General features: G+C 54.0%; 2 protein-coding genes across 5 annotated transcripts; both read left to right on the top strand.

Moving 5' to 3' along the window:
• The first annotated feature begins 885 nt into the window (after window positions 1–885).
• On the top strand, window positions 886–9594 carry Trim17 (tripartite motif containing 17). Its single transcript, XM_052757453.1, has 7 exons — window positions 886–974; window positions 2267–2700; window positions 4023–4118; window positions 5657–5887; window positions 7623–7645; window positions 7740–7843; window positions 8235–9594. The coding sequence occupies exons 2-7, from the start codon at window positions 2272–2274 to the stop codon at window positions 8783–8785; spliced, it is 1434 nt and encodes a 477-aa protein (XP_052613413.1). The 5' UTR covers window positions 886–974; window positions 2267–2271; the 3' UTR covers window positions 8786–9594.
• A 179-nt stretch (window positions 9595–9773) lies between these two features.
• Window positions 9774–23571, top strand: Trim11 (tripartite motif containing 11). 4 transcript variants are annotated; one of them, XM_052757451.1, is made up of 6 exons: window positions 9777–10322; window positions 13254–13349; window positions 14103–14330; window positions 20713–20735; window positions 20812–20912; window positions 22183–23571. In XM_052757451.1, exons 1-6 carry the CDS (start codon window positions 9918–9920, stop codon window positions 22728–22730), a joined length of 1401 nt encoding a protein of 466 aa, XP_052613411.1. In that variant the 5' UTR covers window positions 9777–9917; the 3' UTR covers window positions 22731–23571. The 4 variants fall into 4 exon arrangements, with proteins under 4 accessions (XP_052613409.1, XP_052613408.1, XP_052613411.1 ...); XM_052757450.1 differs by having other exon boundaries at window positions 9778–10322; window positions 14100–14330; XM_052757449.1 differs by lacking the exon at window positions 20713–20735 and having other exon boundaries at window positions 9774–10322; window positions 13201–13349.
• The last annotated feature ends 325 nt before the right edge of the window (window positions 23572–23896 follow it).

Genomic DNA, 23896 nt, shown 5'->3' with positions numbered 1-23896 from the left:
TACACATCTGCTGTACACATCTGCCAGGGAGGGGACCGCCCAGGGTACATGCCAGCCCTGCCAGCTCTGGGAAAGCCAGCGATCTACACCTATAGCCACCGAGCCAGGCTGCCCAGCCATGGGGATGGCGTCCTGGTGCTGCTCAGCCTTCCAGGGAGCTGATTCCTACCTCTTCTTTTTCCTTTACCCCAGTCACACCCGCCTCAGCTTTATCTGGCCAGTCAGTTTCTCAGTTGGACTGAGAATCCAAGCATGCTGGGCCACTGGATCAAAGCCACCCTGACAACCCATTTGGTGGTGCTCACCTGGAGAAGCTGAGTGAGGCAGGAGCCTGGCAGGGGTTTCAGTACAGCTCGCGCTACACAAGCCAGACATTCTCACCAACAAAATCCTGCAAGTGCTGGCAGGAACCTTCCCTACCTTCCACCGGCACAGCTGCTCCCTTCCTCCCTGGTCTCGGTGCTGACAAAGCAGGAGAGTTGGGGCTGGCAACTCCAACCCCAGGCCCAGGCCCTGTCCTTAACCGCCCAGCCCCAGCTACTTCTCCTCCTCTTCTTTTCTTTCTTTTTTTTCTCTTGGTTTTTTGACACAGGGTTTCTCTACATAGCCCTGGCAGTTCTGGAACTCCTGTAGGCCTGTAGACCAGGCTGGCCTCAAACTCCGAGATCCACCTGCCTCAGCCTCCCGAGTGCTGGGATTAAAGGCGTGCAACTATCACGGCCAGGCTTTCAGCCCCCATTTCGGTCCCCGCCCCTTTCTCGCTGGTCCCGCCCCTCACCAGCGAGGCCCCGCCTCCCCGCCTGGGTGTAGCCGCCTCAGCCCCGCCCCCGCGGCTCCTTCGCGAGGCAACCCGCCTGCGTGCGTTGACGCCACAAAGCCCCTGTGCCTGTCCCAGTACTGTGGCGCAAACCCAGCCTTTCCCCAAGGCGGCGCACCCGGCCCTGGCACCTGGCGCGGTGCAAAACTCCTTCCCTGTGAGTACTCTCCTGCACCCCCGGGGCCGAGACTCTGGGGCCCCTCCGGTCCTGGTTCGCCGTGCTCCCCTATCTCAGCCAGCCATCCTGTCCCCAACAAAGCTCACACTTGGAGCCGGGGGCTTCCACTGTTGACCACGCTAACTACGGAGGCCTCCTAGATGAGCCCTCATGGACAAAGGGCTTTAGGTGACCAGGAGCCTTGAGGTCCACCTCTACCCCAGCGGAGCCAGGTCCGCTCGCCTTCTTGCCTATACCCCACCTCACCCTCCGCCCCATTCTGACCAGGTGGTCAGCGGTGCATCCCTCAGGGCTCTTGAGGTTCGGGAAGAGCCGATGCCCTGTGCTCCGCTCACAGAAAGTTCAGATGACATTAACGTGGCAGCCACTCCGGAATATCTGAAAATGCCTTGACTTTAAGGGTTGAGAAGAGGGGACCAGAGGGTGGCACTGGGTAAACCTCACTTCTGAACTCTCAGTAATGAAACAGGATGAGGCAATTCAGGGTCTCCACTGCCTGGGGTAGGACTCCAGGGTGCCAGTGCATTCACTGTACGTGTGTTTATAAACGTGTGTGTGTGTGTGTGTGTGTGTGTGTGTGTGTGTGTATACTTGTGTTCCTGTGCATATGTGTGTTGTATGTGCTTGCAGAGTGCATCCATGTTCATGTCTGTGCTTGTCACTGTGTAAGTGTGCTTGCACATGTTTTCTGTGTGGATATGTTCCTGTAGAGTTACAAACATGTTTACCTGTGTGCAGGCTTGTACGTACGTGTGTCTACGTGGCTACACATAGCCCCTGTATTTGTGTCTGCATGTGTTCATGCGTCTGTGTGTCTGCCCGGAGCCCCTCTGTGTGTTTTGTGTTGTGTCTTTTCTGCCTTGCACCTTCACTGAAAGGATCTCCACTCCTTTCTGAGTCTCTGTGTTACCAGGGATTTGTTCACGACATTATTCTGACATTTGACTCTATTGCGGCGGTCCTAGCGTAGGGGGGTAGGGCTTGCCTGCAAGCTGGGGAGTCCCAGAAGGCATGGGAAGGAGCTTGCAGCTGAGCTGGCCTAGGGACCAAGTCCAGCTCAACAGTCAAGGTTCAGGGGTCCGGGTAGCATTTGTTCGGAGTGTCTTTGTGTCCCACGTTTGGACACCAGCTCTTGTCCTCATCTGAGAAAGAGCAAGACAGGAAGCATGCACAGCAGCGCCCTGGGGCCCAGGAGAGTTGGCCGGGGCAACACTTGTGTGATTCTGCCTGCCAAGGGGTTACAGTGGAGACCTCCCCTTGTTTCTCCCCAGGAGCCATGGATGCGGTGGAACTTGCCAGAAGGTTACAAGAGGAGGCCACATGTTCCATCTGCCTCGACTACTTCACTGATCCTGTGATGACCGCCTGTGGTCACAACTTCTGCAGAGAATGCATCCAGATGAGCTGGGAGAAGGGCAAGGGCAAGAAAGGGAAGAAGCAGCAGAAGAGCTCCTTCCCCTGCCCCGAGTGCAGGGAGATGTCCCCCCAGAGGAACCTGAGGCCCAACCGCCTCCTGACAAAGGTGGCCGAGATGGCCCGCCAGCACCCTGGGCTGCAGAAGCGAGACCTGTGCCAGGCGCACCAAGAGCCCCTTAAGCTGTTCTGCCAGGATGACAAGAGCCCCATCTGTGTGGTCTGCAGGGAGGCCCAAGAACACCGGCTGCATCGGGTGCTGCCTGTGGATGAGGCTGCAAGGGACTATAAGGTGAACGCGAGATCGGGGCCTCCATGTCCGGGAGGAGCCGCGGTCAGCACTGGCCAAGTATGACCAGGGGCCAGTGATCCCCTTGTTGTTGGGGGGAGAGAGAGTCCTGTCAAGTTGGTCTCTACTCAAGGTGTGAGAAATGTGGAGCTTCACTTCATAGTAAGAGCACTGCTGCTGAGAGAGAGAGAGAGAGAGAGAGAGAGAGAGAGAGAGAGAGAGAGAGGAGAGAGAGAGAGTGAGTGCTGGGGAAACAGCCACAATAGGAATGTAAGTAGGTTGGAGACCAAGCAACATGGAGGAAGTGTCCTTTGCCCCAAGATAAAAAATAGGTGTGTGGCTGATCGTCATGTTCCCAAGGCGGGGTCTATAGTAGCCATGTTTATTAATGAGCGATTTAATTAAGCCTATAGCAAGCAAAAGTATACACAATGAGTGGCAGACAGAAGCAGCAGAGAAATGTGAAATGCCATCAAATGAGTTTACAATGTCCAGCGGAGACAATTGAGGGAGGAGCCTCATCAAGAGAGCCAAAGGCAACACATCAAATCCGGAACTTAGAAACACCAGCAGAATTGACTGGAGAAGTTGAGGCAGCCGGCTGGAGGGTTTTTATTTTGTTTTAACTGAGCTGTCTCTCCGTGGATGTTTCTCGTGACAGAACTTCTGGCTTCTCCTTTCCACTGGATGCATTTTTACATCACAGGATAAACAGGAGTAACCTCTGTGGAAAGTGGCTTTGTCTTCTAGCTGTTCCCAAGGGCACATTTTTATTCTGGGGCTATTTCCCTGTTTGTTTGTTTTCCTACTGGTCGCAGAGTTAGGGGACGAGCCAATCTGAGGACAGGGACTTACAAGAACATCTTGAGACAGACGTACCTGAGTGTAAAATAGATGTGGGGCGACCCTACTTCCAAAGCCAGCTGTTCAGTGAGTTCAAACAGCACAGACAATTTACTAATATAGTGTATATTACCGTGATCTAACCCCCAAACCCAGGTCAGGAAAGGCTCCTTTCCTGAATATCTCATGGGCTCTAACTCAGGGCCCATGGCCTGGCTCGGCCACTGGAGTGGGAAGCTGGTACCTTCAGTCATCCATTTTCACTTCCTAACTGAAGATCATTTGCTCGTGTGTGTTGTGTTCTGAACGCCTCACTGCTGAATCGATTTGGTTTTTGTTTTTGCTGTTTTGTGGGGTGGGGACTGTCTGGTCCCCTGAGCTCCTGTAAGATGGTCTCTTGGGCCAGTGCAGCCTGAGAGGCCACAGTCCAGACACAGACAGAGATGGGATCGTGGAACTGAGGACTGTGTTTGTGTATCCAGGTGAAGCTGGAGGAAGACATAAGGTATTTTCGGGAGGAGATGGTCAAGACAGAGTCACTACAAGCCAAGGAAGAACAGAGCTTAATTGAGTGGCAGGTAGGTGCCCAATGGCTGCCATTCCACCCTGTGTGTCCATATCCATCCTCCTCTGGGACAGGAAGTGCCTTTCACAGTGGGAGGCTTCAGGGAGAAAAAACATTCCTGTGCTCTGTAGGTTAGGTGGCTGACCTGGGAATTAAGTCTATACAAGACAGGCAAGCAGGCTTTTAAAAGACGGTTTTAATGATGGTGAGGATGGGCCGCAAACAAAAAGTGAGCTTCGGGTGATGGAGCCTTCTAGAACACGTGAAGTTCGTGAGAGGACAAAATTACAGCACATTTAAAAGTTTTTGTTTGTAGACAGGGTCTCCATAAACTATTGAGGTCAGCCTTGAACTCATAGGCTTAAGTGATCCTCCTGCCTCAGCCTCCCAAAGAGCTATGACAATAGGCATGCACCACTACACCTGGCTAAGTTCAGATTTTTTAAAAATTATCTTCATTTTGCCTGCATGTGTTTATGAAAAATGTGCATGCAGTTCTAGGCAAGACCAGAAGAGGGCCTCGGACTGCCTGGAACCGGAGTTAAAGATGGATGAATATTAACCACAATTTGGGTGCCAGGAATAAAACCCTGGTCCTCTGGAAGAGCAGGCAGTGCCCTTAACTCCAGCCCCCTTTTAAAAGAATTTCTTTTATTATTCAGACAATAAATAGCTCTCTTCCTTTACTCTAGAATCAGGCCATGCACCCACAAAAATAAATGTGGGCTGCACCTTTGATTTTCAAGACTGAGAAGGGCTGCAGTTGGCCATTCCATTTCAGAGTTATCCTCCATGTAAGGTGGGGTCAGGGAAACAATAGGAAGAAGACTAGTTGGTCAACAGCTGGTCATCTTGTGGTACCATTGGACAAGGATTGACTTCCTCCTCTTCACTGGAAATGGCCTACTTGGGGGGGTTGGGCTTGTTGGTGCATATGTATGACCCCAGAACTCAAGGAGGCAAAAGCAAGATCTGTTCGTTCAAGGTCAGCCTAGAATATATAGCCAGTCCCAGGCCACCCAGGGCTACCTGGGAAGAGCCTGTCTCAGAAGAAAAGGAAGATAAGTACGTAACACACACACACACACACACACACACACACACACACACACACACACACACACACACACACACGGTGGGGGGAAGAAAGAGGAAGGCAGGGAGGAAGGGAGGGGACTATTTGGGAAATTTAGCTGTGATCTGTGAAATTCTGATTTCTTAGGAGTTTTGGTCAACAGCTTTAGAAACATGGGTAACTCCAGTCTGACATTTAGCCTGGTCATTAGGAGCTCCCTGTCCCTTTTATGAATCATGCCTGTGTCCTTCTTTGAGGTGGCATGTTCTGAACCCACCCACACCAGGACACATAGACATTTGACCATGTGGATGCTGCCAATCAGGGTCTGATCTGTTAGGGTGTAACAGGGATAGTATGGACCTCTGTCACCACGTGTCCAGAATTGCTGTGTGGCAACCTTGAAGGAAAGCCATCCTTTCTGGACACATCTCATAGCCAGGGGGCGGGGGGCGGGGGACTCCCCACTCCCACAGGAGAAGGTGAAAGAGCGGAGAGAGCGTGTCCTGGAGGAGTTCCAGAAGGTGGTCCTGTTCCTTGTGGAAGAAGAGCGCAGGCTTCTCCTGGTCCTGAAGAAGGAGGAGGACAATATCTTAGGGAGGCTGCAGGACAGCAGAACCTCCCTGGATCACCAGAGCCGCTCCCTGGACCGGCTCCTGCTGCAGCTGGAGGAGCAGAGCCAGCAGGAGCCCCTGCAGATGCTGCAGGTGAGGCCGGAGGATGCGGAGGGTCCCTGGGATTATCCCCGTGCTGCCACAAACCTGTGGGTTCACCATGAGGTGGGGCACGGTCTGAGATTGTACACTCAGCCCAGGAGCCTGCAGAACACATGCAGGCTGACAGGGTGGGCTGGGCTGGGGGTCACCTCCCCATCCCATCCCAGTGCTGAACAGCAGACATCTCACACTGCCCACCAGTAGACACACACTCACACACACACTCACACACACACACACACACACACACACACACACACACACACACACACACACGCTGAGGGAGAGACAATAAATACATTTTAAAAAAGAGGCTTGTTTTAGCCCAGAGTTCTGGAAGTCCAAGAGCACACGGTACCGCCAGCTGCTCTCTTCTGGTGAAGGCCCGGGGACAGAGGGCCAGCAGCATCTGCCAGCATGAATGAGGCAGGCCAACTTCTTCACCACCCTTTCTCATCTCTGCTCACCCTGGTGGACCTGTGACCTAATTACCTCTTAGAGACCCACGCTGTGACTGCTCAGCCTGTGACACTAGCAATTCAATTCCACCCTGGTTTTGCTGGGAACGTACCACATCTAGACAAGGCAGAGGACCACTGGGAAACACTTAGAGATGCAGATATTTTCCAGGCCAGGATGTTAATGGTGCTTGAGAAGTCTGTGGATCCTGGGTTTCTAGGAAATCTCTGGGGACCCTAGATTCATCCTCAACCCACCCCACACCCTCCTCAAACCATGCCCACTGTGCTCCCTGCCCTTTTTTCTCTGCCCCACTGTTCTGTGCACCTTAACTGGATCTGCAGCTGTGAGTCCAGAGAAGGAAACTCAGGACCCTGCCCTCCTCACCCACACCTTAACCTCCCGAATGGCTCCATTTATGCTCAACCTGAAAATACTGAAGGGGAAATCCGGAAAGTACACAACCCTTAAGTTTTCAACTGCATGCTGTTCCGAAGACATGCAGATAAAATCCACCTGGGGTGTGAACCACCCCTTTGTTCACTACATCTATGCTGTGTGTTATCACCAGTAACTAACTGTCTCGGCTATCAAAGCTACAGTGTGTGTGGGGGGGGGATCTGTGGGTGTGCACACGTAACACTTAGTTAATAATGGCTCCAAAGCACAGGAGCAGGGAGGCTGGCAATTTATATGTGCCACGGAGAAGCTTTGAGCAGCCTCCTTGAGGGGAAGCTCTGTGCAAGTCATGTGCTAGCGTTGCTCAAATGGATGGGGGTGGGGCACACTTACTATAGTGCATTGTTAGGGATGGTTCTGTTCTATTATGTTAGCATTTTCCTGTGCCAGACTCATAAACTGCATCATATATACACATACATACACAAAAGCATGGTATGTACAAGGACTGCTGATCCATGGCTTACCTGCCTCAGAGGAAGTATTGGGTAAAGGGCTGGGGAAGGGGCGGGGCTCGGATCAGTGGTAGAGTGCTTGCTGAGCAGAGGCCCTGTGTTCTGTCTCCCCTACTGAAAAGGTAAGTGTTGCAGGTTTCCCAGAACTTGCCGCCTCCTCTCTGCTGACCTCAGGCTTGTGACCGTGGACCGAGAAGAGGCTTAGGGTCTGCCGAGTGGAGGGGAAGGGGAGATCCATGGAGTGTATGAGCCTGTTATCTGGGAAGGGAATGTCCCAAAGTAGTGGGCAACAGAGGTAACTCAGATACTGACCAGCGGGAACAGCTCTTAACCCTCTTCCCTGTTGTTTGCAGGATATGAAGGACACCTTGACCAGGTACTCTATCACCCTCAGTAGAGGTGGTGGTGGAGGTGGGTGAGGGAGGGCCACATGGAGAGCCCGGGAGCACATGAGACTGTGTTCCCTGGAGGAAGGAGAGCCTCAGTTTGCAGTACCCAGATGTGGTCCTCCCCGTGGCTATCAAGACTGTGTGCAGAGTTCCAGGACAGATAGAGGTGCTCAAAAGTTTCCAAGGTAAGTGGGGACCCAGGTCTCCAATCCTGAATCTCAGTCCTCTGGGCGCTGTTCTGCCTTCCTTGGATGCCACGCAGGAACTGAGCTACCGACTGGAGATTAGTGTCTTAAACTGTACTTACGTCTTTCCAAGTCTGACCCTCTGCCGAATTAAGCTTGCCCCAGTTAGCCCTAGTGACTCACCATCAACATCCATGGGGATTTGGAGTGTGGAACCCTTAGGTAACCCCAATTCTCAGCTGGGACTGGTGGAGGGGAGGCTTTTGAGTGACTATGGAAAAGAGCCACTTGACCACCACGCCCCACTCACGCCTATCTTGAGGGTTCTGGCCCTTCCCCCTTTGACCTTGAATGACCCCTACTTATCTCTGTCCACCTGGACCCTCTGCAGAGGACGTGGTGCCGGACCCCAACTCAGCGTACCCCTATCTCCTCCTGTACGAGAGCCGCCAGAGGCGATACCTGAGCCCACCACCAGAGGGCACCGCCCCCTACAGCAAGGACCGCTTCGTGGCCTACCCCTGCGCCGTGGGACAGAAGAGCTTCTCCTCTGGACGGCACTACTGGGAAGTGGGCATGAATCTCACCGGGGATGCACTCTGGGCCTTGGGCGTGTGCAGGGACAACGTGAGCCGGAAGGACAGGGTGCTTAAGTCCCCGGAAAATGGGTTCTGGGTAGTGCAGCTATCCAAAGGGAAGAGGCACTTGTCCCTGTTACCCGACTCCACTCAGGTCACACTCACGGAGCCTCCCACCCACATGGGCATCTTCCTGGACTTCCAGGCCGGGGAGGTGTCCTTCTACAGCGTGAACGATGGGTCCCACTTGCACAGCTTCTCCCAGGCTGCCTTCCCTGGGCCGCTCCTGCCGTTCTTCTGCCTGGGAGCTCCAAAGTCAGGCCAGATGGTCATCTCCACAGTGACCATGTGGGTGAAGGGATAGAGGCTTGGACCCAGGCATAGTAGTCACTGGGCGTGCCCTGGCTCCCCAGAAGGCAGGGCGCTTCACCACCGTGGCTACCTACCCAGGCTTTCTCTGGGGCGCTAAGAGCCAACACCTGTGCTGGCAGGGCAACTTCCCGAAATACAATCACGATTAAAATGCTCAAATACGAACCAACGTTTGAGAAGATACTAAATAGGGGTAACTTTGGAAAGAGTCCCGGCATTTCCGAGTGAACTATATATTTCTAAATATATACCTGCTCACTGGGCAAGTTGGTCTTCCGTTTTGTTAGCTTTGTCCCGCCCCAAAAGCTTGCCAGTATCTTGGTTCCTCGTGCCCTTGGGCCATCCGGTCCTTCATAGAGAAAGTGGAGCCCCACCTCGCCCCACCTTAAGATAATTAGGGAGGGCGCCTCTCCCCTTCCTCCACGTACCGGTTCCTAACACTCACAACTCCGAAGAACCCCTCACTTCCCATTCCTGTTACAAGTTAGTGGCACCCCGGGACTCGAGTGAGTGGCAAGGGCCCATTTCCGAAGCGGTTTCCACTGGGAGCCTTCTGCGTCTCATTTCCCATCCCGGATCACTCAGGTCTGCCCCCAGGCATGTGGGTGGGTGCGTTGGAGGTGTCTTAGCGACAACTGTCCAGGGGTGCTGTGGACACTGGGGCACGGCCAACTTCATTGCCCACCCCTTGGGTGTTTCCATGCACTCAAGGTCATCCTGTGCCTCAATACTCCTCGAGGTCCCTTTCTGGACCTGCGGCCACGGTTTGCAGCCCGCGGGGCCTGGTGGAGCGGGGGGACACCACCTGCGGAGACCTGTCACCGCGAATAAGCGCTGTGATGAATGCGCTCTAATTCGGTCTCACCCCCAGGCCGTGTGACAAGCAGCGGCCAATCCACGACAAAAGCGGGCTCCAAAAAACATAATAATAACCAGTTTCCTGCTTCCGCCGCTGTTCCTCTTCCGGCGGAAGTCTGCCAGCCTGGTACCGGGCGTACCCACTACACGGGAGGCCCGGAGTTTGGCCATCTGGTCCCGGCCCGTGCCCACTACGCCCCCGCGGCGGAGAAGCCCGATCCCCGCGCGCCGCGGAGAGCCTGATCCAAGGCGCTGCCGCCCGCACCATGGCCGCCCCAGACTTGTCCACCAACCTCCAGGAGGAGGCCACCTGTGCCATCTGCCTCGATTACTTCACCGACCCGGTGATGACCGACTGCGGTCACAACTTCTGCCGCGAGTGCATCCGACGTTGCTGGGGCCAGCCCGAGGGCCCGTACGCGTGCCCCGAGTGCCGCGAGCTGTCGGCGCAGAGGAACCTGCGACCCAACCGACCGCTCGCCAAAATGGCAGAAATGGCCCGGCGCCTGCACCCGCCGTCGCCCGTCCCGCAGGGCGTGTGCGCGGCGCACCGCGAGCCGCTGGCCACCTTCTGCGGCGACGACCTCTGCCTTCTGTGTCCCACCTGCGAGCGCTCGGAGCACTGGGCTCACCGCGTACGGCCGCTGCAGGATGCGGCCGAAGACCTCAAGGTGCGTTCCGCCAAGTGCAACCGGTCCGTGCCTGGAGCGAAGGGATGTCCTGGCACTGTGTCCCTCCTTGGGTGAGGGAGTGTGAGTTACAGTTAACCTGATCCCGTGACGGGGTCCGGATGTAGCCTGTCTTATTCCAGGATGGGATGCACCGGCATTCTTGAAAAACTGGGTGTTGGTAGTCAGTCCTGACTGGGCTGGGAGAACTGAAGGGGCCACTGTGAAATTTAACAGTTTGGCCGACGTCAGAGTTGATACTTGGCCGGTGTGTTACCAATCCCAGCATGAACTCCGGTAACCAGAATAAATCAGGCACCAAGTTTCCTTTGCTTTGGATTTCAGCACAGGGGTTTGGAGCTTATAGACAGAGATATCCCTGTGGTTTTTTGTTTTGCTTGGTCCAGCGGGCTTTCCTTCCTGCTACCGCAAGCCCCTTGGTGGTGCTGAAAGGGACCCACATCTCTCCAGAAGTGACATGATAAATCCTGGCCGGGCAACACTAAAGCTGTTCTATTACAAAAGAAGAAAAACCTTGGCCTCTTCCTTGTCAGGTTCATTATCCGAACTTAACAATTACAGTTAAAGTAACACTTTAAATTTCTCCTGCCTAGGGCTTCACAGGAGGAAAGAGAAAAATCAGAGAAGCAGTTACCCTGGGGCTTTTATCCAAACTGTGTAGAGTTACCAGAAGGAGACCTGGACTTCCAGGTGTCAGCAGTTACGGACCTGTCTAGGAATTAGGAGGCTAAGGACAGAGGGAGTGTCTGTCTTCTGCAGAATCGATGCTCTGCCTTCTGCCCGCCTGTGTATCCGTGTCTGTTCAGTCACCCGCACCTCCACATAAACCTCACAGCACCCGGGCAGGTTTGGGTGTGGGGACACAGCTTGCATTATCAGGTGACACCAGGAAATCAGCAGATGGCTTTTACCTGTCACCAGTGGGTACGCAGTGAGTCATTCCTCCACTCACTTGGATGGGGGTCCCCGGGGTCACGCTGGCCTCCATGGCTCAGGTGACAAGTTCACTCATGGCTCTGGCCATGAGTCATAGTACCCAGAGGGGAGCCTCCAGTTCTCCAGTAAAACCAGAGAGATGGGAGGAGGGTTCACAGAGGCAGGAACTGGGAGTTGAGGGGAGAACCCAGGCCTGCCCCAGGGCCCCCTGGGTTTCACGAAGTTCTCACCACACCCAAGGTAGGAAGTCTGCATCAGGACCTAACCAATGATAGGCTTGTGTGCAACCAGAACTTGAAGCTTTTGCCAAAGTGGACACACAGTGCTGCTTCACAAGTTTACTCTGTTTAAAGTGCTGCCCCTGACCTTAGCATTGAAAATGGGGACATGGGGGCTGGAGACATGTCTCAGGTAGTGTTTACTGCTCTTCCAAATTGCTCAAGTTCCCAGCACTCACGCTTGACAGCTCATGGCTGCCTGTAACCCCAGCTCTAAGGGGAGCTGACTTGTCTGGCCTCTACAGCCCGCTTGCAGACATACACATAATCAAAATAATAAAGGTAATTTTTTTTTTTAAATGAGAAAGTGGCCGGGTGTAGTGGCTCATATCTGTCTTTCCAGCTACTCAGGAGGCTGAGGCAGGAAAATCAAAAGTTCAGGACCTACCTGGGTTACAGAGTTCAAAGTTCAAACCCAGCGCAGATAACTTAGTAAGACCATGTTACAAAAGAAAAAGAGGGCGAGTTGTACCTCAGTGGTAAGGCACTTACTTAGCATGCGTGAGGCCCAGGGTTCCAGGAGAAAACCCTGGAAAGACTTGGGCAGAGCTTGGAACACAAGCTGGAAGGGTACATGATGATGGGGCCAAGTGACAAGAGGGGCCTGAATTTTCAGGAGAGGTTAGGCAGCATCTGGGATAGGCCTGTGGCTTCTACCGTAGCCCTGATGAGGACTGAGCCCAGCTGGCAGCTAGGTTCCATCTCTCCTCCCTGACTGACTTCAGGATTTCCCCCAGCACCGTGCCCAGGCCTGGAGTTGATAAGGTCTGGATTGATATAAACAGACGCCATTGGAGACCCAGCTGGCCTGTTTATAGGAATGTTTGCCGTTCTGTGGTACACAAAACTGCAAGAAAGTGTAAATGGAAGCTGGGTCCAGGTCCAGCCTGGGAAAACAGAGCCAGCGACGAGGGACCGGGAAAAGTGCTGGGGTGGGAAGTCATATCCACATCTAGTTTGAACTCCCGTGGTACATTCTATGGTACAGCTATGGTACACAGCCCTGGAGGCTGTCGAGGGTCAAGGCATGTCTAGTAAGGGCTGCCTTCCGGCTCACAAGTGGCCCTGTTCTTGCTGTGTTCTCACCTGGAAGAAGCAGGAACTCTCAGAACCCATCCAGAGGGCCTTACTCGCATATCCCAATCACCTTCCAAAAGTCTAGACCATCACCTAGGTGGTCAGGTGTTCGACTGAGGAGTTGTTGGGGACACTCAAGCCTTAGCCTCTGACTTGCTGTGACCCCTTGTGACCACAGGTGGAAGGAAGAGGAGGGGACAGTGGCCTCGAGGGGGGAAAGCTCAGTCTTCAGCGCCAGCTTGGTGGGTGTGTCCTGCTGAGGGAGTCTGGATGTGCCCACCAAGCAGGGAACACGCTGTCTGCTCTGCAGAGGTGAGCAGGGCCGCGTTAGGGACGCAGGGCTGGCACTGAAAATAAGGAGAAACCTTGACTGTGACATTTGGTGAATTTGGGGAGGAGCAGCCTTGGTCACTAGAGGGGTTACTGCCGAATCAGGAGGATACCTGCCAGTGGGGAGCGTTGTATCCTGCCATCATCTGGACAGATTTCATTTGGCCCAACAGGGAAGAGGTTGGCAGAGGAGGTCAGGAGGGGAAAGGCAGACTTCTGTGTCTGGGCCCTACCTGTAGGGCCCGATGCGGATTGGGATTCTCATGGCACCGCCTGGTCTCCGTCCCACCAGGGGAGGCTGGAGAAGTCACTGGAGCACCTGCGGAAACAAATGGAGGATGCGACGCTGTTCCAAGCCCAGGCTGAGGAGACCTGTGCCTTGTGGCAGGCAGGTGCTGGGTCTGGGGTGAAGGCGGGAGCATCGAGTCAGCGGCTGGATGCCAGACTAGCCTGAAACACCCTGTGGTCAGCCCAGAATGTGTGCGTGCATGCGTGTGTGTGTGTGTGTGTGTGTGTGTGTGTGTGTGTGTGTGTGTGTGTGTGTGTAATAGAGGATGCCAAAGTTGGAGTCTGTCCTTCTGCTCTGCACTAAGTACCTGGGGTCCTGGCATGCTTGAGTTCAGGGTCATAGAGGGAGCAGACATGAGGGGTCCCAAGGATGGATTTGGATGGATGTCAGGAGCAGGCCCAGGTTATGGGGAGGTCTCCAGTAGTGGATCTAGGGGTCAGGGAGGTATTTGGCATTGGGGTAGATTTGGTCTGTTTAGCTTTGCGGTGGCAGATTTGTCTGGCTGACATCTGGGGATGGGCTTGGGGGCCTGTGTGGTCGATGTTGGGTGTGGCTGGTCCCAGGAATGGATCTTGAGTCTGGGTAGCCACAGGTGGTAGATGGGAGGTCTGATGGCACAAGGGGCGGGTTTGGGTTGCCAATAGCCCAGAGTTGTCAGTTACGTATCTGGGCAGCCATGGGTGACAGATTGGATGTGCCATCAGCTCTTGAACTCTAGGCGGCTCCTGGTAGTATATTCTGTGTCTGACTAGCCTAGGGTGGTAGATTTGGGGTGTGGTCATCCCCCAAATGGTCAGTCCTGGTCTAGCATCAGGCCTTGCCCTCAGCTGTCTTTCTTATGCCCTACAGAAGATGGTGGAGAGCCAGCGGCAGAATGTGCTGGGTGAGTTTGAGAGGCTGCGCCGCCTGTTGGCAGAGGAGGAGCAACAGCTGCTGCAGAAGCTGGAGGAAGAGGAGCTGGAGGTGCTCCCGCGGCTGCGCGAAGGCGCCACGAGGCTTGGCCAGCAAAGCGCGCAGCTGGGAGCCCTCATCTCAGAGCTTGAAAACCGCTGCCAGCTGCCAGCGCTGGGGTTGTTGCAGGTGAGTGGGCTGGGTGGCGTGTCCTAGGGGTCCACGGTACTCCCCTGGGGAGCATCAGGTGTGCACCCCTCACCCCACTCCTCCCCAGACACACAGGGTCTGCATCTTCCTATTGCGGGGTCGCCACAGGGCATGCAGTACAGCCCCAAGTCCCAGCCACTTGCATGCCTTCTGCATCCACCACTGACCACATGCAGGCCATGCTGCTACCTGATGTGTCAGACTATGCTCCGTGGGGGGGCGCGTGGGGGTGGAGAGCGGGGAGGGGGCACCTGGCAAAGGATTCAGAGTAAGAAAGTGTTGGCAGAGCTTGTCCATAACAGACTCCCAGTGGGGGTGCGCCAGTTCCTTGAATGAAAGGGCGCAGTGTTCATGCATCAGCTCACACTTCCTCTGCCTGCCTTCAGTCACTACTGGCTGACCTGAGGTTCTGAAGATTCTGAGCATCTGTTAAACAGCTGCTGCTCTATATTTAAGGGATCATGAGAAGGGCAAACGTCATGTGTTCAGTCCAGATGTGGTTTTACTTCCAATCCACAGTTGGTTGAGTATACAGGTGCAAAATGAGGGCATACAGTGAGGCAGACCTCGGGAGAAGTCCCATTTTCTCAGGCTGGCTGGCCACAGTTGCTGTTCTCTATGGGCACAGCAGAGTGGATGTGGATCAGCCTGTGTGCTTTGCGGGGGAGGGATGCTTTCTTCCCTCACTGATTACTCATTCTTATTCCTGGACCCCTGAGGGCTCTCAGCAGGACTCCCACCCCAGCCCTTTCAGTTTGTGATCTCTACTCCCTGCTGGATGTCAGGTTATCTTTGTGGGGGGCCGTACCATCATTTTCTATTATCGCAGTGTGAGACTGGGGAGTTGGTCAGCAACAGCTTCTGATAGGGGCTCTTGGAACCCTCAGGACAATTACTCCAGAAAAGTCCTCGTAAGACCTCATGGTAGGGATTAAATGTTGATGTGTGTCTTGACGGAGACATTTCAGCTGTAGCAGGTCCCTTCGCACCTCTTCTTCTTCTTCTTCTTCTTCTTCTTCTTCTTCTTCTTCTTCTTCTTCTTCTTCTTCTTCTTCTTCCTTCTTCTTCTTCTTCTTCTTCTTCTTCTTCTTCTTCTTCTTCTTCTTCTTCTTCTTCTTCTTCTTCTTCTTCTTCTTCTTCTTCTTCTTTTTCTAGAGTTATCCCCAGGATGTATGCTCCCATCCTGTTCTTCCCTGAATCTCGGCTCCTATTCATTTTCCCCAAACCAGAACACTCAGGTCCCCCTGTCCTCTGCCTCAGGGCAGTCTGGGTGACCATGAAAAGTGTGGCAGTCAGTTCTAGGACCCTTCAACAGGCTCGGGGCCTCTGTCTCCCCTTTTGTCTCCAGTGGGCATCAGTGGGATTCAGGAGGTGACTGCTGTATACAGGCTGTGGGGCCCACTGTTGCCCTTCCTTAGGGGCTTGGCTATGCTTTGTGCCACCCCAAACCCCAATGCCATCTACCTGGTGTGTAGATATGGGGTCTAAGACTGGCTGTCTGCCTTCCATGTAGGACAGAGGCGATGTGCTCCCTCTGGAGCCCAGGGGCTGGGAACGTAGTGGGAGGTGGCTCACTGGGACGAGACACCTGGGGATTTTGACCTTTACCAAGCTGTCAGATGGTTAGAGCCTGACAAATAGAAACGTCTCTGTGAGCTCTTGGAGGGAGGGCTAGGAGAACAGAGAGGAATGGAGACAGAGGTCTATGTCAGCAAAGCAGATTAAATGCACTGGCATGCCTCTCACCTGGTGTGTGTGTGTGTGTGTGTGTGTGTGTGTGTGTGTGTGTGTGTGTGTGTGTGTGTGTGTGTGTGTTCCATTCAAATCTTATGCCTCTCCTTGAAGATAAATATACATTGCTGTATATTGCTAGTGAAAGGGTCCCTTTGGGTTTTTTTGGTGGTGTACCCACTGTGAGGTGCTCACACCCATGTGAGCAACCAGTGAGACTCACTGGTACAGACAGGAGACATGGAAAGTCAAACCTGTCTTGTGCCGCATCGGACGTGATAGGGTACAGGTTGTTAGCCAAGTCATCCTCCTAGGCTCTAGGAAAACAAAATGCTGGAAGGTTTTAGGAAAACACGGTGACTTGGAAATGGGGGTGCAGGGGTCTGTGTGAACACCAGATTTGGATTTGTTTTTGTATGTGGTAGTCTCGGCCATCCACTCATATGTCCCGCCACCAGGCGGCCTAGCTGCCGCTGTGCCCTCCCCATCCTTCCCCCACTCTATCCCACTACTGCCTGCTCCCCACCTGCTCCTCCTTCCCCCGTCCCCTCTTCCATCAAGCTTCACAGGAAAGCCTTTGCTGTATGCTGGGGCGGGTTTTGCCCATGGCTTGGGGTGAGGAGCAGCTTGCCTCATTCTGTCCCTGTGAACCACTGTTCATTGTCTAGGGGGAGAGGGGGAGGTTCAGGGGGTCTCCACTCTCAGCCCCAGTCTGCAGGGTCCTTCTGCCAGGTCTCTAAGGCCTGGTGTGGTCACCTCTGGCCTTCTGGGCAGGTGTCATGCATAGATGAGGGCTGGGGGACCTGGAATCCATCCATGTGTGCTGATAGCCCCTTAGGCTGACATGCTCTGTAGCACAGAGTTGGCTTTTTTTTTTCTTTTCCCCTGAATAGATGTATCTGAGGAGGCCCCTTTCCTACTCTAGAGGCCAAAGCTTTCCTATCACCCCAGCAAGGAAGGCCTTGTGCCATCCTTACCTCAGGCCATGTGACCACCAATACCCCCAACACACCTATTTCCAAATGGGTGGGAGACAGACGATTTCAGCTGCTCTGCCTGCATTGGACTCATGGTTCCAGGCTCTTGCCCCTGCATCCTCCCCTATATCTTCCAGGGAATTCACCTCTGGCTTTGGAGCCCTCCATTTGAGGTCTTTGTGATCTGTTGTCCCCCAGACAGAACTTGCAAGTATGATCCCATCTTCAGGGACCTTCTCCCTGGACAGGGACTGTATCCTATTTACCGTGTCTGACAAAAAGGCCAAGCCTTGTGGGAGCTGCATGTGTCCCTCAGCTCTACTGCCACGTAAAGTACCATCGGCTGAGTGCCTGACACACAGATCTTTATTTCCTTCTGATTCTAGGGACTAGAAGTAGAGGACAAGGGCTTCAGCAGCGCCGGTGTGTTGGTTTATTTTGTTGCTGTGAAATACCGGAGGCTGGGGGCCAAATGTCCAAGCAGCATGCTAGCAGCTTGGGCAGGTGACACCTTGGCTGGGTCGTGTTACGGCAGTGGCGTCATACTGTAAAGGGAGATTTAAGGGCTCAGTGAGATGGGGGCTGAAGGAGAGGAAAGGGCCAGCGTGCTGTTAACTCTCGTAAGAGCTCTCCAGGGTCCATGTGAACTGCATTATATTAATTCCTTCCAAAGGTAAGCCGCCAACACTTCCTTTTAGATGGCACCTCTTAAAGGTCACACCACCTCTTAACAAATCTTCACGGGACCCAAATTCCTACCACATACCTAGGAAGACAGTCAACCCAGCCAAATCACTGAGGCTGGCGTCTCTGGAGGCCTCTCTCCTGGTTCAAGGACATCCATCTTCTCTCATGTTCCCACCTATCACTCAAGCCACCAATCCTGTTGTTACCATCAACTGACTGGAGTCTGCTCTAATGAGAGGGAGATCCTGGATTGGCAGGGAGCTTTTATCTCCCTTGGCATTTGGCAGGAGTGAGCAGTAGCAGCAAGCCACAGCGCGTGACGCTCTGGTGTCCTTGTGTGTAGGTCTAGGACATCAGGAGCCTTGGACCTGCAAGTGTTACTGTTCTCGTGGGCCTAGGGAGTAGAGACTCCCCCACCATCCAGACAGGCCTGGGTATCAGGATTCCTTGACCCTCAACACCAGCCAGTGTTGAGCTCTTGGCCCAAGGTCTCACTCAGACCCTTGACTGTAAAGATTAGACATCTCCCCAGAACTCTCGCTGGCAGCCAGGGCCTGAAGTTTCCAGTATCTTGGGTCCATTTGTGTTTGGGCGGAGGCTGACTGCCGTGGCTCTGTCCCTCTGCCTCTATAGCCACCTTCTTCCTGCTCTGACCACTCGGCTGCTGCTTCACACTCAGCCAGCTGACTGGGCAGCGTCTGCTGACTCTGTTGCTGCTTTAGTGTTCCCAGCTCAGCCTGGGCCGCTACAATTAGAGAAGAGAGCACTAGGAAGGAGCCTCTCATGGGGCCTGGTGGACCACCAGGGAAGTGGGCAGGAGGATGCCTCTGAACCCGCATACCATGTGAGCCACAGCCTGTTTTATAGCCAGAGATAGCGTTTTATATCCATCGCAGCCTGGCCTCGGAGCACCAGTCACCACCGCCCACTGGGCCACGGGGAAGTGCCACCCAGAGTCCTTGGAGGCCAAAATCTGTTACAGGCTGTTCTTGCTGAGGCCGCACCTTAGGAGCAATGGGGGTCTACTGCCATCTTTGCATAGCAGTCGGGAGACGGTGTGGAGTGCTGTGATGATGTCAGCGTAGTTGGGACCACAAGGGAAAGTCCAGCAGCTGCCAAGCAGGGAATAAGTGGCCCAACCCCCAACGTCTTTCCATCCACGGGAAAATGAATGTGAGGAGTGCCTTACAAGAAGAGCTTTAATAGTGATTTTTGTAGCCCCGGCTGTCCTGAAACTCACTCTGTAGCCCAGGCTGGCCTCGAACTCACAGAGATCTGCCTGCCTCTACCTCCAAGTGCTGGGATTAAAGGCATGCGCCACCACCGCCTGGCTCTGATTTAAAAAAAAAAAAAAAAAAAAAAAAAAAAAACAAAAAAAAAAAAAAAACGTTATCTTGATTCTCTAAGTTTCATACACCTATGCCCCAGATCATGAGCGTGTGCACTCCCACTACCCCTCACGTTCCCTCTGACACCCCCAGCACGTGCTTTTCCCACCTCGTGCCTTCTGTTTCTCTCATCCTCCTTTATTTAAATGATCCGAGTCTGGTTTGTGTTGTCCCTATGTGCTGGTGCCGGACCACCGGGCGGCAGCCTGATGAGCCCCTCCCCCGCCGTGCCGGACTCACCGGCTGGCTTGATCCTGTGCAGGTAACCACAGCTGCTGTGAACTCCTAAGGCAGTGGTCATGTCAGGTCCGGAAGACGGTGGCATTGCACAGCTCTCCTCTCCATCCTCCAGCTCTTACATTGCTCCCTCCCCTCTCTCCTGTGATGTCTCCTGAGCCTCGTGGGGATGTGCGCGCAGATAGAAATGCCGCATTTAGGGTTGAGCACTCAGCAGCCCCTTATCCCTGGCACTTTGACTGGTTTAGAGGCTCTGCACGGACTGCCGCCTATGGCAGAGAGCAGCTTGTCTGGCCGAGGTTGAGAGCGGCACTTACTAATGGATATAAACATAAACGTGCAGAGGGCGGTTTGACAAATGTCTGCTTAGCAAATCAACAGTAGTAGGTTTCCCTCTGGGGCCTGTGGTCGCCCCAGCCTCACTAGACATGAATTCCTTCCTCCTGAAGAGCCGGCCTCAAATCCAATGAACACCAGTTGGTTACCCCGTAACCTCCATGCCACTATTTAGCGGTGGGCACATCTTGCCTCATAGGTTGGCATTGCACCAGGATATACCTCTGAGTGAGTCCATTGATGACTTTGGTCCTGTGAAAGCTAGCCATGGGGGAGGGGGGTAATTTCCAGATCCATTCAACTTGATTTCTCTGTGACCTGCGACCAAAGTGTGTTGTGCCTTCAGCAGTAGAGGCTTACCTTCTAATTATGGTGGGCAGCCAAGAGCAGTGGTAAGCCTGTGTTCTGGGGGCATTTGGGGCCTCTCTAATCAGTAGCGATAGGGATGTATCTGATAGTAATCTTTGACAGACTGTCTGTATCTTGAACCACAGTTACATTCCAAGGTTTGGGGGAGGGAGGGACACAGCTTGGCCCCTGACTATGAAATACTGTTACAGTTAGATAAATAGACACAGAGGGATGAACAGGCATGGGACCAAGATGGGCACCCGTGGACCTTGGAGGCGGTATTAGGGGAAGGGGCAGAGGACACAGTGGGGGCACAGGGCTGGGCTCTTACACAGCACACCCCATTCATGGGGCAAATACACACACTGGTCCTATCCTAAGAGTAGCAGGGAGTCCACTGGGATTCTGTGGAGAGTAGACAGTGGTCCATCATTTGCTGTAAGTGAGAGGAAAAGGCAGGACTTGATCTGCACCTAGTCTACCCTTCAGGAGATATCTCCACAGGGCTCTAGACCCCTGGAGCATCCCTATATCTGGACTGTGACCTGACCCCACTTGTGTGTGTCTCTGCCACATGGGGCTGGAGTGATCTGGGGAGACCCAGGATGAGGTAACAAGCCTTGGTACTGAGTGTACACTTTCTCCCTCCTACAGGACATTAAGGACGCCCTGTGCAGGTATGAGGCAGCTGGGCAGGGTCTGGGTGGGGCCCAGTTGCTGGCCCCAAGCATGAAGCTGAGCTGTCCCTTGTAGGGTGCAGGATGTGAAGCTGCAGCCTCCAGAGGTAGTGCCCATGGAGCTGAGGACCGTGTGCCGGGTCCCAGGGCTGGTGGAGACCCTACGGAAGTTCCGAGGTGGGTGTTCAGTCCTGGGGGCAGAGCTGTCAGGAACCCCAGGACTTGAGATGGATTCAGTAGCTTTGAGCAGCAGTTCTAGAAACTTCCCTTTGCCCTAGACATGTTGCCATGCGTGGATATTTTCCAAGCCAAGCAGCTGTCCATCAGGCCCGGCCCCACAAGACTGCCCTACCTCAGTGCCGCTTGCAGGACCCAGGGGATGCCCAGGTTTCTGTCTCCCTGCTCTTCCTCCAAAGCCCTCACAGCTCCTACCTAATGTTAGATAATTTACTAGGGTGGCTCACAAAATCCAGGAGGCACTTTGCTTAGTATTAACCGTTATAAAAGCTGCAGTTAAGGAAGAGATGCGTGGGCAGGGATGGAGGATGGGCACTGAGCCTCCCTGCCCTCACTGTACACCACCCTTCTGGCACGTTGATGAGTTCCCCAGCTCAGAGTCCCCTTGGGCCCCACCTTTGAGAAGTTTGGGGGAGGTTCTGTTCTGTGGGCACTGTGTGCCAGATCACTGTGAGCAAACTTGACCCCAGCTCCTCTCCACTCCCTGGAGCCAGTGAATGAGGCCGAAATTCTCACGCTTCTGTCCCACAGCTGGCTGTGGTGACCAGCCCCATCCTGACATCATCAGCAGGTCCCACCTGAGCCAACTTGGCAGCTTTCAGGTGTGATCTAAGGGGACTCGTAGGATTGGCAAATCCTCAGGAGCTGGGGATGGACTCTGTTGCTAAACCTTGGGGGACTGCTGTCCTTGGTTCTAGCCAAAGGCGCAGGGCAGAGGGGGGCATACCAGGCCCAGAGGTAGGTAGACCAGAAATCACCTGGGACTCTGGGAGGGCCTCCTGAGCAGGTCTCTGTTTCCCTGGGAGGCCCAGGGTGCCACTGTGGCCCAAACCCAGTCTTCCATTGGAGATGGAAGGAAAGAACAATTGTAGAAAGTGGTCAAGACATGGTGAGGGCAGAAGGATCCACACCTCAAGGTACCCTCGGCTATGCGGCAAGCAAGTCCATCCTGGGCTACACGAGACCCCTTCTCAAAAATTGCAGTCAGAATGCCCTCTTGTCGTCCTAAGTAGATGTAGGACCGGTTTCTAGAATATTCTGAGTTAAGATCGGAGTAGGTGTTTTTTCCCAGGGAGGGAAAGTTCTCCACTGGGGTTGGTTACTAAAGCCTCAGGCTCTAGCAAAAAGCAGCATGGACTGCCTGGGATTGTTTGGCTGATGGCCAGAGCGGATGGGGGCTGACTTGGGAGTGTGGTCGATCTCTCCACAGGGGACATAACCCTGGATCCAGACACTGCCAACCCAGAGCTGGTCTTATCTGAGGACCGGAGGAGTGTGCAGCGTGGCGTCCAGCGGCAGGCCCTGCCTGACAGCCCAGAGCGTTTTGACCCAGGCCCCTGCGTGCTAGGCCAGGAGCGCATCACCTCTGGCCGCCACTACTGGGAGGTAGAAGTCGGGGACCGTACCAGCTGGGCGCTTGGCGTGTGCAAAGAAAATGTCAACAGGAAGGAAAAGGGGGAGCTGTCTGCTGGCAACGGGTTCTGGATCCTGGTGTTCCTGGGGAGTTTCTATAATTCCACTGAGCGGGCCTTCTCCCCACTACGGGACCCTCCCAAGCGAGTGGGGATCTTCCTGGACTATGAAGCTGGTCATCTCTCATTCTACAGTGCCACAGATGGGTCGTTGCTGTTTATCTTCCCTGAGACCCCCTTCTCAGGTACACTCCGGCCCCTCTTCTCACCTTTGTCCAGCAGCCCGACCCCTATGACCATCTGCAGACTGATAGGTGTACCTGGGGACACCCTTGGTCCCCAGTGACCCGGACCCTCTACAGGGTCCTCTGATGGTCCCTTGTCCTGACCATGCAGAGGCCCAGGAGCCAGATGGTGTCCTGTGAGCATTAGGAGAAGCACATAGTGCCTTTCTGACCACACGTGGGAAACCCAAGTTCTCAGTCTCAGAGACATAATAATGTGAGTGGGAGTATGCTGGCCTGGGCTCTGTCCTCATGTTGGGGATCCTCTCTGCCACTGATGTCACTTAGTGCCAAAAGCCCTCACCAAAGCACTAAGTCCCATGTGCCACCAGCACCTCTGACTCGAGGTTCCAGTGATGCGATAGGCCTTTCCAGAAGTAATCCAGGCCTGTCCACACTGCTGTGCCAACAAGCACACCACGCTATCCCTGAAATGAAACCCGGTAAGGTTAGGTAGGGAGTCGGCTTCAAGCCCACCAGCGTCTCAGGATTTGGTCCAGTAAATGGGAGGGCTGCTCAGAGTCCTTACCATGTGGGTGTGGCTACCGTGGAAGATTAAAGAGCAGCACCCTGGCCCCAGAGGTGAAACGGTCTAGGGGCTGAATCCTAAATGTGTATTCTACATGGGTATTCGGCACATACAGGGTCCAGAAACAGGACTCAGAAATGGCACTTGAACATACCCTTCTGTTCTGAGACCTGTCTGGTTTGCCTTCAAAGGGGCTTCCCTGGTGTCTGGCTAGCTTGGGTACACTGCCTGTGGTTGCCTGCCTTGCCGAGACAACTGCACAGTCCCGAGTGTACAGGACCCAGCAATGGCTGCTTTTGTAGTACACTTCCGGGAGTTTTATCTTTTATTTATTGAAAGAGACACATTGAAATAAACTGTCATCTGGAACAGTGTCCTCTGCTTATCCTGTGGGTTAATAACTGGGACCTTGACTGGTAAGGTGGCTCAGCAGTTAAAAAGTACGCACCGCTTGGGCAGTTTGAACTGCCTTTGGTTGCAGCTCCCAAGTTGGGCAGCTTATAACTGCTGGTAACTCCCACTCCAAGGAATCGCACATCTGACTCTGAGGCATCTGCACTCCCACGCTGCCTAAAGCCTCTCACACACATACAGTTAAACCTCACATGCCAGGCAGACGTGCCTCAAGGAGGTGTCACTGAAGAAACGCAAGGCTCACAGGCCACCAGACCTAAGATGGACAGCTCTGTCCTACACAGG

This window comes from Peromyscus californicus, unplaced genomic scaffold, assembly GCF_007827085.1.
Source record: "Peromyscus californicus insignis strain IS unplaced genomic scaffold, ASM782708v3 Scaffold_3__1_contigs__length_106647218, whole genome shotgun sequence".
NCBI classification, from domain to species: Eukaryota; Metazoa; Chordata; class Mammalia; order Rodentia; family Cricetidae; genus Peromyscus; species Peromyscus californicus.
This window is presented reverse-complemented; position numbering and strand designations above follow the sequence as displayed.